Below are 9940 nucleotides of genomic sequence, written 5' to 3'. Positions count from 1 at the left end.
TACATACATGCTTGTGACTCTCGAAAGATAAAGTTCGATGTGTGATGACACTGGATCTGATATGCTCAGTGGTACTTTGAGTGAATAAACTGTAATTAAAATTAAGTGATATATGCGATAAGAGGCTTATTAAAAAGGAAGTTCAACAATACCTAAGTTAAATATTTATAGGTAAGCAAATTAAGTATGGCGCATGTAAAGTAGAACATAAAGGGTTCAGAAGTTCCGGCAACTAAACATAAAAGAACAAAAGCACGGCATATTGAGCTTATATTAATTATTCTAAGCCAACTAATGCGAATGAACATGGTGCGAATGAGTGATTTTAAAACAATGTGAGTAATTGTTTCTGTAAAAAGCTTTAGTTATCTAATAATGACAATTTGGTACAGTTTGTTTTTCAAATCCCTTAGTCTACGTTATGTCAGTGTTCATGATTTGAAGAAAGCGGCTCTTCTCCTTGCGCGTCAGCCTAAAGAAATGCTTCCCCGTGTGCCTCACTTCGGTCATATTATGCAAGGGTGGCCAAAACGTGGTATATGCCATGCAGCTAAGCGCGAGAAGAAAAGTATTTTAACCGTTTTGATAAGCTCTTCGACACTCACCGCACAAAATAGCAGGCATCAGCTGCACTGCGCTGGAAATCAATCATTTGCTTGATCTCATGCTCGAGTTGGGCCTCGTAGGTCTTGCGAGACTCTACATAACGTTGTGCGCAGACCATATTGCTGCAGGGTATGCGGGTATCATCTTAGGGCAAATGACTTACTAGGTACTTACTAGGGAATCTTGAAGTTAGTATAACTGGGATGTTTACTTGAAACATCTACTTCGTCATGCGGGATGTGCTTGTGCTCAGATAAGTACAGTTCCAGTTGGGTCTCCCTCCTGTAGGTGTTTCCATCTTCATCTTCGGAGTGACGGAATTTGAACGGATGAAGAGTTTCGCGAACGTCTACATTCGGTACTTGTATGCTCTCTCTTGGCTGCACTTGGGAGAAACGGATCCCGGTCAATCTCGCCTTTCCAAGCGAGGCTACGCTTCCAAGGTCGCGTCGCTTTTCACCATCGCCCATTCTATTTGAATATATGTATTAGTCGTATGTGTTTTTCAATTATTTATTTTAATGTGTGCTTGTGTTTTTGCTTTGAACATGTGTTTTCTGTTTCTATTTTGCTAACAGCTTGCTTTGTGAGTTCAGTTGTATTATATTCAAAATTAAAGTCGTACTTTTAAGCTGCTTCTGTCGTGGGGAATTTTTTGCACTTAGCTTATCGCAACGCCAGAGTGCAAGCAAGAAGCGGTTCGATAATATTGCTCGATAAGCCACTGCTAAAGTTGTTACTGAGAGTGAGCGAAAGCTCAGCTCGCTTCAAAGCTCACTCAAAACTTTTGCTCACTGAACGCCAAGTCTCAGTCCAAGTTATCAGTCCCAATCATTGTTTGCTGTGTGATCGTCACGGCGGCGCGTTCAGCTTGTTTCTATTAGAACCGGAATTAAACCGCGTTTCGAGTGCGAGTAATCGAAAGTGAATTTCAGCTTGTAATTTAATTTGTGTTTGCGAATTAGTCAGCACACGTTATTTCCCAAAGCAAGTAATGAAGACAACGTTAGCTGCACTATCAGTTCTGGCTGCTGCGCTGCTGTGCGTCCCAGCGTATGCGCAACAGAGTAAGTACCAGTCGCCTTCATATAATTGCGTACATGACCCTGACCCCTGTTTGCCCTATAAGCTGTACAAACAGCTGATAAACTATCGACAAGTTAGCATTGCGCGGCATTGAATTCGCTTACCAGTTTTTAATTCAATTTACTTGTATAAGCCATATCGCATCTCATAACACTGCGCACTGGAATTAGTGCATTAACAAATGATGTGCGATTCATCAAAGATATAATCAAGTGGTGTAAATTACTTCAGCAGCAATTTCAATTGTTTACATTTATAATATGTAATACAAAATATGACAACAATTATTTACCTCCACGGAATATGTGTTGTATGGCAACAAGCTTACTCATTCATTAGTACAAGTACAAGTGAGAATAAGTTCAGTGGCTTTTTCTCACCATAGAATATTATTTAAATTATACAATTAGTATGTAGACTTACGTATTTATTCATTTTGCTTATTACATCAGAGTGTTTTCAATAAGAAGAATAGAATGGTAATTTTATCTTTATTTTCGTAATAGCTGTTGTCATGACTTAAGCAAAATTATGATTTTTTTTTAATAATATCAACTCAGGGCTTTCATTGGTATATGTATATGCTAAGTAAGTTTTCTATATGCTAAGATGTTAAAAATATAATTTAGAAATGGAGAATGCTAAGTCCGTACAATAGATTAAAACAAGATTGATTCAGTTACTAATCTTATTTGGGTAATTCCCCTATAACTGTTATTAATGATGGGAATTCCGCGTTTATATGGAATTTCCTGTAGAATAGAGAATAGAGAGTATAATAACCTTTGACAGCAGCGTTGCAGATAACGCGTGGACTGTTTTGTGTGTTTGTGTTAGTGAGCGCGTGCGTGTATTTACTGCGATGCCCTAGTCAAAGTGTACATAAAAGTTGATTGCGCCCAATTTGTATTTTATTTTTTTTTTTATTTCTTGTAGATTGCCAGAATCCTAACCGAAATAATGGTAGATGCATCTCAATCTATGAATGCGCCAGTCTGCTGGAAATATTGCAGAAGCCAACTGGACAAATCAGCAGCGAGGATCGCCAATTTCTGCAGAAATCTCAATGTCAAAATGGTCAGGGAGGCCGTCCACCTTTTGTGTGCTGCAATGAAGATAAGGGCTTCATTACAACCGTGAGACCTGCCGCTATGTCGTCCGTTGAACTGCCCAAGCCACCGGCCTGTGGAGCCAATTCACTTGCTGATAAAATCTACAATGGCAATGATACCGCACTAGATGAGTTCGTTTGGATGGTACTGTTGGAATATGAAACTAGTAAGAAATACACACAACTGTTCCCAAACTTTGACGTTGCTTATACATATGTTTTGATTTTGCAGAGAATGGTCAACGTGCTCTGGAGTGCGCGGGTAGCCTGATCAACAGTCGCTATGTACTGACCGCAGCCCACTGTGTAATAGGTGAAGTCGAAAAGAAAGTGGGTCGTCTGTAAGTAGCTTACAACTGGCTAATTGACTTGTTATAAACATTTTGATAATTATGCAGTACTAGAGTGCGCGTGGGCGAGCACGATCTCTCCACGGATAGAGATTGCCACAATGAGGTTTGCAATCCACCTATACAGGAATTTAACATCGAACAAGTTATCGCGCACCCGGAATACGACCCAAGTAGCAACAATAAGCATCATGATATTGCGCTGATCAGACTGAGCGCGCCCGTCGTGCTCAATGAGTACATTCAACCCGTCTGTTTGCCACTCGCCAGCACTCGATCAGCTATCAGTCCCGTCGAGGTATTCACTGTCAGTGGCTGGGGACGTTCGCTGACGGGTAAGTGTGTTCCCTTAAAAATAAAGACCAGATCTAGACAAGCTAATTAAGTCTCCTTTCATTCTTCGATCCAGCACGCAAGAGTAACGTCAAACAGCGATTGGATATACGTTTCGTAGATGGTAAAGCGTGCTCCAAAAAATTTGAAGAGGCGAATATACGTTTGATAAGTAACCAGCTATGCGCTGGCGGAGAATTCGCTCGCGATAGCTGTGACGGAGATTCGGGTGGTCCATTGATGCGTCTTACGAGCGCTTGGTTTCTAGAAGGCGTCGTCTCCTTTGGTAATCGTTGTGGGCTCGCGGGCTGGCCTGGCGTCTATACCAGGGTTTCGGAGTATATCAGCTGGATAGAGGGAGAGTTGCGGCCATGAAGAGAGAACATCACACCATTAGAAAATGCACCTTCTGTAAAGTTAAGTTTTTAATTAAAAGTAAGGCGAGACAAGGCAAAGCGTGTTGTTGGTCGAATATAGCGAAGTTTACGCACTTTAATTAACTTGCATTGAATGCGATTTTATCGGCAGTTTTAATGGTGCAGCGCTGCTTAGACGTAATGCGCTTACTGCCAACGTTTGCGGTAATTAAAACGCTGCTTTCTTCGAAAGTAACTTTCAGCAGGCCAAGTGTGGGCGGGGCAGCATCTTAGTGCCCTCAACGATTTTCTATGCAATTTGGCAATGAATTTCCATTATTCGCACTGGGCGCGCTCAACTTACACCGGCCAGCGTACAGTGTAACTGCTGCGTTGGAAATGCTGAGCAACGGGCGGCAAGTGGGCGTAGCAGTGTTAAACAAAGTAGACAATGAATGGCTCATTATTTCAGTGCAGAGAAAGGTTAATGAGGGCTGCAGGAAATGCAGCCCAGGCAGCAGAACAACTGAACTAAATAAAGCTATTCAATGAAGTGCATTGAAGTGCAACCAAATGCCCCTAAGCGGATCGAATAGAAAACAAGAGCGGCACGGCTACGCAGTTTGGCATTGGTAAGCGGCTGAAGTCAGAAGGAGTTTCGTACCCCAGAGTGGGCATGACGCGAGTGTCTACAAGTTTCGCTTAAATTAAGATGGAATTTATGCAGACTAAACGCTTTTTAACAGTAAGAGTTTTTTGTTCAACATTTTGTTTGCGGCTCCCAAAAAACAAATCGTAAATTTTAAATGAAAAACTGCTGTTTTGATGCGTTTTTGTTGCGCCCTGCCAACAACTTAAAGCAACCGTTGCCAAAAAACACTCTGAGCCTCCACGTAGTTGAAAGTTCAGTTTCCTTTTTAGTCGACTTGCACGTCTGGTCATGTGTGGCGGTGGCTGCAACAACAACAACAAGAATATCACTCTGCCTAAATACCAGCAAAAAGTTTTAATTTAATTTCAGACAACTCTACACAAATGCAAACCAAATGTAATTAACACGAACGAACCCACACACACAAGCACAAACACTACCACTAACACCAGCCGACTGATATGGAGCAATCCAACACCTGCTGGCCAAATGACTGCTGTCAATTGGCTATTCCACAATCCAACTCCCGCTCCCACCCACACTTTGAAATCAAGTGCGTGCATTTGTATAATGGCCTCCAGAGATTTGGCGCAGCTCTCTGGATCGAACGGACGGCTAGGGCGACGCGGCGTAATTGAGTTACGTTTGTAGCATTTTAAATGGCCGCCGGCTCTAACGATCCTGCTGGTGGATTACTCGCACTGTGGCAAGGCTTTGCAAACACTGTCTCGAGTGACCCTAGGGCACATATTCATACTTAAGCATATGTATGTATATCGGGAAGCGTATTAAGTGTAGCATTTATGCATATAATATGTAAACTGTTGGACTTTGGGTCTGATTTGCTTGAACTTCACATTACTTTGACTTTAATTTTGCTAAGGCCTCATTTAATGGAAGCTAACATAAGCATAATCCGTGTATTAATCAAATACAAGCTGCGAACGCAAAGACCACACTCAATTATATTTTGGTAGATGCTGTAAGTCTTGAAGCTGTTTTCTTAACCAAGATCACCAATTAGAATCAGTTTGACCAATTGCCTTATGAGTGATACTCTTAGTTAAATGTAGCATATACATAAGTGTGTGTTTTAAGTTTTATTTTGAGCCTAATTTCTCATAAGTGCAGCAAGTGACTGTGTGTCGAGTCGACAGAGCTACCACCCGCTGTGGCAGCGGACACATAAATCCGAGTCAGTTTGTTTGTTGTGTTGACCAGCAAAGAAAAAATAAAATAGAAGCACGTTAGCATGTACATTTTACAAACATATCTGCGTAACACAACATAAAGCGAGACTCTGAATTTGGCTATTCTCGCTCTGATTGATGAATTGGGTAAACGTTACGCATACGCCATGTGTATCGCGATGAATAAAAAAAAACTAGGCAAAAGCTGAACCTGCAATAATTTCATTTAGCATTCAAACCCAAACAGTGGCAATGCCAAAGTGGCTCACAGCACATAGTCCTCATGAATTGCTCCCCATACCCACAAATGCCAATTCCCGACTTTTGTACAATTTATGACTTTGGCCTGAATAAACTCGTTGCTGGCCCGTTTAGAACTCAAGCGCCCGTCAAAATGCCAAAGTGGATTTTTGGCAGCAATTTTCATTTTTTTTTTTTTTTTGCTACGCTGAAATGCATAGCAAGCTCTAAAACAATTCCAAAATTGATGCGAATGCAAAATCGTCAATACTGTATGCTCTCCTAATTATAACCTGTTGATTATATTATATTATGATAGAAAAATTACTAATTCCTATAATTTAAATTAAACAAATGCACTCTTCTTGTAGAAGAATTCTTCGTGTTCTTTCCAAGTTAATGCAATAAGCTAAATACTTAACAGTGACAATGATTTTTATTGATAGCTCTGTAGCATTTCATTAAATATTGTAAGCTCACGCGAACGTAACCTGAACTGAATTGAATGCGGAACTAATTCTTGGAACACTCTTAACGGCATTTGTATTGTGTTGTTTTGGGTGCACGCCGCACATTTGATTACCGCTGCCGGGCACTTTGTATGGGACTTTAATGCGATTTGGTTTCGACCTCGTTTATCAATGGCATTTGTTGATTGTTGGCCAGAATGCAACAGTGACGGTCACATCATTTGGCAGCACCCATTTTGAGTATAACAATTTCATTATTTACTTTCCATTTGCATTTTGCAATTGCCTATGATTTTACAATCTATTGAGTTTGTTTGCGAGCTTTGGTGTTTTGGATTTTTAACATAATTAAATTAAATATTTATAGCACCAGCTGATAACGCAATGACACTAAAAATACCCCAACAACAGCAATGGTCTATGAGAGCATACAAAAAATGATGTATAGATGTCACGTTATTATAAATTTCTCGTTAAAACTTAAATTTAGAGGAAATAAAGATTTGCGAATCTAGTTTGAATTTTTGAGCTCAATTGTGCGAGCAAAAGCGGACGAAAGGTCAAAGCATGCAAATTTTAGAAATAAATAAATAAATAAGAAAGATTGGCAAAAGTAAGCATACACATAGCTTTATGGTCTACTAAATTCTGATTCGTTTGTAAAAGTGCTGATGTCCAATGCATTTATGCTCAACAGATTCTGTTGTAAGCATTGGAAATCATGGGCGTAGCCAGAATGTAATTTGTGGGAGGGTGGTTTACCAATTCGTTGTTTTTTGTAAATACATTTGTTGCGTTAGCATATCGAAAGAGGTTTGCGTATCGACCGAAAATATAAAGAAGTTTTTAGCCTCTATAATATTTATTTATGCTGCTTGAGGAAATCTTGGGCACGGTCTTAGTAGCAACCTACCCACACTTAGCGACGCCCTTGTTGTAAAAAGAAAATAATAATAAAATTCAAAGCGGTGGAGAACTTTCAATGTTGCAATGTTGGCATATTTAATGCACCTTCTTTACTAAGAAATGTGTACTTTACTTTGCCTATGTGAATTATCATGTTCGTTCATCAAGCAAATTATCATTGATTCATTTTTGATTCATCAATTACCACAACCACAGCACTAAAAGTTTAGTCAAGGCAGTCGCTTTAGCTAAAAGTAAAAGCCTTGGAAAATGAATTTTAGAATGATGCAGCAATTTCGAATGCAATTTATTTACTTGTTGTATTCACTCATTTATATTTCAGCTGAACGTGAAGGCAATCATTAAGTGTTTGATAAATTTGTAGCACGCTTTCGACAAGCTGCAATAAATTGCGCTTTTGTTTGCAAAAAGAGTAAAAACACGCCTTGGAAAATAGCAGAAGCTATATGTAATGGCCAGGAAGGTCGGCGGACTGGACGCAGGGAAAAAGTGAGACAACATAATTTAAATTTATTTAGCAGCAAACTTGTTAAGATCATAAAAGAGAAAAAATGAACTTGAACAGCGTAGAAAAACAACAACAACATAAACCAGCTCATTACATTTCTTGTACCAACCCAACAAGCCGGCGAGTCAAATACTTACTTACTTACACACAGCGGACCGCAGCTGACTTGTTTTTATTTATATTTTTATTTTTTGTAAGTAGGAAATATTAGAGTAGAAAAACGGCACTAAAAGCTGCAGCGCCAACTCAAAAGAACCGAGCCAGTTGTTAAAACCCGGCAAGTGTATTTTTATTGCGTATAAAATGCATTTTGCAATGCCACAAAACTCAAGTGTTGTGCGCCCCAAGCGGAAGTTACGACCAGAAGACCACTGCAAACACATACAGGAACACACACACACACTCAAACAGATTTGTTAACGGGAGAGCTGAGTGCACAAGAGCAAATGATAAAAATTATGCCATAAAAAGTCGAATCAGTACAACCACAGACAATGATTGCCTTGGCGAACTGTTTGTTAAATACATATGTACATATGTACATACACACATACACACCCACACAAGCACATTGTGCTGGGTTAGTAGAGCACTTGATAGAGTGAATGTGTGCCAAAGTGAGCCAAAGAGTGCAATTAAAGAGTTAAGCTTTAAACTAGAAGCGCTAACATTGAGCCTTTTGCTAATATTATTGGTGCATTGAGAGTGAGTTGCGTCGTGGAATTGCAACTCAAGCTTATACTTAAACACAGTGCGTATACGTAATATTTTTAAAGCCACACAGGAGTGAACACCTTACTTGCGCTGGCCACGGCCATAATTGGTTTAAGTGCATTCAACCAAAGAAGTGGACACTTCAAGCGCAATTAATAACAATTTAGTTTGCTGCGCTCACGGCAACGCCCTCACACCCCCAGACAGCGCGTAAAAAAATGACTAGCCAAACATTTGAAGCGCTACCACAGACCAAATACTCACACTCGCACTCACAAATGGGCTCTCATGGCGGAAATTGGCGCACACACCCTACAGGCATGCAGTATAAAACTGATTTTTTCATCCGTTTTTCATAAACATAAGAAAAACTGAGAATGACCGTAGCGAGCCATTGGCCGGCGGCGAATACTCGTGTCTCGGACAGGTGTAGGGCAAACCAAATAAAAAAAACGCAAATGTATATACATAAGTACGTATAGAACAGTGTATAACAAAAAAAATTGGGACCCCAAGCATGTGGAAATTATAATTTATTGTTTAGAGTTGCGGATGCCGACGTCGCAACTGTGATTTAAAAAAAATGTTTTTATAGAACCTGTATAAAGTACGGAATTCACATGAGTTGTCTTTAATGTTAACCGTATCAGTACTTAGTATTTAATTTAAATGAACATTTAAGCATAAGTATATTGTAGTTTCATTAATAGTGCTGGCATAGGTAATTGCAGGGATTTGCATAAGCTTGCGCAGCTTCACGTTCTCTTTTTTGCTTAAATATTCATTGAAAGTGTGCATTTTACTCCAAGCACCCACGTTCAACAAATTGTATCTAGGATGCAAAATTATGTAAAAGAATTTTGTAAAAGAAAGAATTTTATAGCGAAAAATATGTTTCTTACCGAGTTTGTGTATGTGAATAAAATAAAACAAATCGAAGCTGTTAAAAATATCAAAATTTAGCAACAAAATATATTTTAACTTTGTTCATTTTAATATAATAATACGTTTTAATCTTTTATTAAAACACTTGATAAATGACAATAATAATAAATACTGGCTGTTCAAAAGAATACGAGTTGAAATATAATGCCACCCTTTTACACTTCCTGAGTTCAAGTTGTTATAAAAGTATTTATTACATTTATTTTCTTGTACCAAAAGTCTTCCTAGTTCGTTTTTGTTTGTATTATCAAAATACAAAAGCCCAATTCATAAAATTCGATGTGACAAATGGCGTGTTTCCTGCTAACGATTGCCTGATATTGCAAAATCTATTCACAAGCACATTTACTACATTTTTAACACTTTTCTAAATTGCAATGCGACAAGCAAACATTTGAATAAACATAACTGTGATATGTACAGATGCATATTTGTTTTTACATTTTTTGTTT

The 9940-nt window shown here is 38.9% G+C and overlaps 2 protein-coding genes across 4 annotated transcripts; one reads left to right on the top strand and one right to left on the bottom strand.

Annotated features, from left to right (window-relative positions):
* Positions 1-350: 350 nt before the first annotated feature.
* LOC108602586 lies at positions 351-1155 on the bottom strand. 3 transcript variants are annotated; one of them, XM_017990723.1, is made up of 3 exons: positions 781-1155; positions 606-728; positions 351-550 (listed from the first exon to the last, which is right to left on the bottom strand). In XM_017990723.1, exons 1-3 carry the CDS (start codon positions 1074-1076, stop codon positions 415-417), a joined length of 555 nt encoding a protein of 184 aa, XP_017846212.1. In that variant the 5' UTR covers positions 1077-1155; the 3' UTR covers positions 351-414. The 3 variants fall into 3 exon arrangements, with proteins under 3 accessions (XP_017846212.1, XP_017846214.1, XP_017846213.1); XM_017990725.1 differs by having other exon boundaries at positions 606-699; positions 781-868; XM_017990724.1 differs by lacking the exon at positions 351-550 and having other exon boundaries at positions 620-699.
* A 277-nt stretch (positions 1156-1432) lies between these two features.
* On the top strand, positions 1433-3982 carry LOC108601814 (serine protease 7). The gene is made up of 5 exons (XM_017989751.2): positions 1433-1673; positions 2629-2970; positions 3036-3144; positions 3202-3488; positions 3563-3982. Exons 1-5 carry the CDS (start codon positions 1601-1603, stop codon positions 3859-3861), a joined length of 1110 nt encoding a protein of 369 aa, XP_017845240.1. The 5' UTR covers positions 1433-1600; the 3' UTR covers positions 3862-3982.
* The last annotated feature ends 5958 nt before the right edge of the window (positions 3983-9940 follow it).

The sequence above is a fragment of the Drosophila busckii genome, chromosome 3R, assembly GCF_011750605.1.
Source record: "Drosophila busckii strain San Diego stock center, stock number 13000-0081.31 chromosome 3R, ASM1175060v1, whole genome shotgun sequence".
Classification (NCBI taxonomy): domain Eukaryota; kingdom Metazoa; phylum Arthropoda; class Insecta; order Diptera; family Drosophilidae; genus Drosophila; species Drosophila busckii.
The sequence above is the reverse complement of the archived record's forward strand: the minus strand, read 5'-3'. Positions and strand labels throughout refer to the sequence as shown.

Coding starts and splice junctions, on each gene's coding strand:
- LOC108601814 (XM_017989751.2), top strand. CDS start 1,601: ATGAAGACAACGTTAGCTGCACTATCAGTTCTGGCTGCTGCGCTGCTG. Junction 1,674..2,628: donor CCCAGCGTATGCGCAACAGA/GTAAGTACCAGT, acceptor TATTTCTTGTAG/ATTGCCAGAATCCTAACCGA. Junction 3,145..3,201: donor GAAAAGAAAGTGGGTCGTCT/GTAAGTAGCTTA, acceptor ATAATTATGCAG/TACTAGAGTGCGCGTGGGCG.
- LOC108602586 (XM_017990723.1), bottom strand. CDS start 1,076: ATGGGCGATGGTGAAAAGCGACGCGACCTTGGAAGCGTAGCCTCGCTT. Junction 729..780: donor ACTAACTTCAAGATTCCCTA/GTAAGTACCTAG, acceptor CATACCCTGCAG/CAATATGGTCTGCGCACAAC. Junction 551..605: donor GATGCCTGCTATTTTGTGCG/GTGAGTGTCGAA, acceptor TCTCGCGCTTAG/CTGCATGGCATATACCACGT.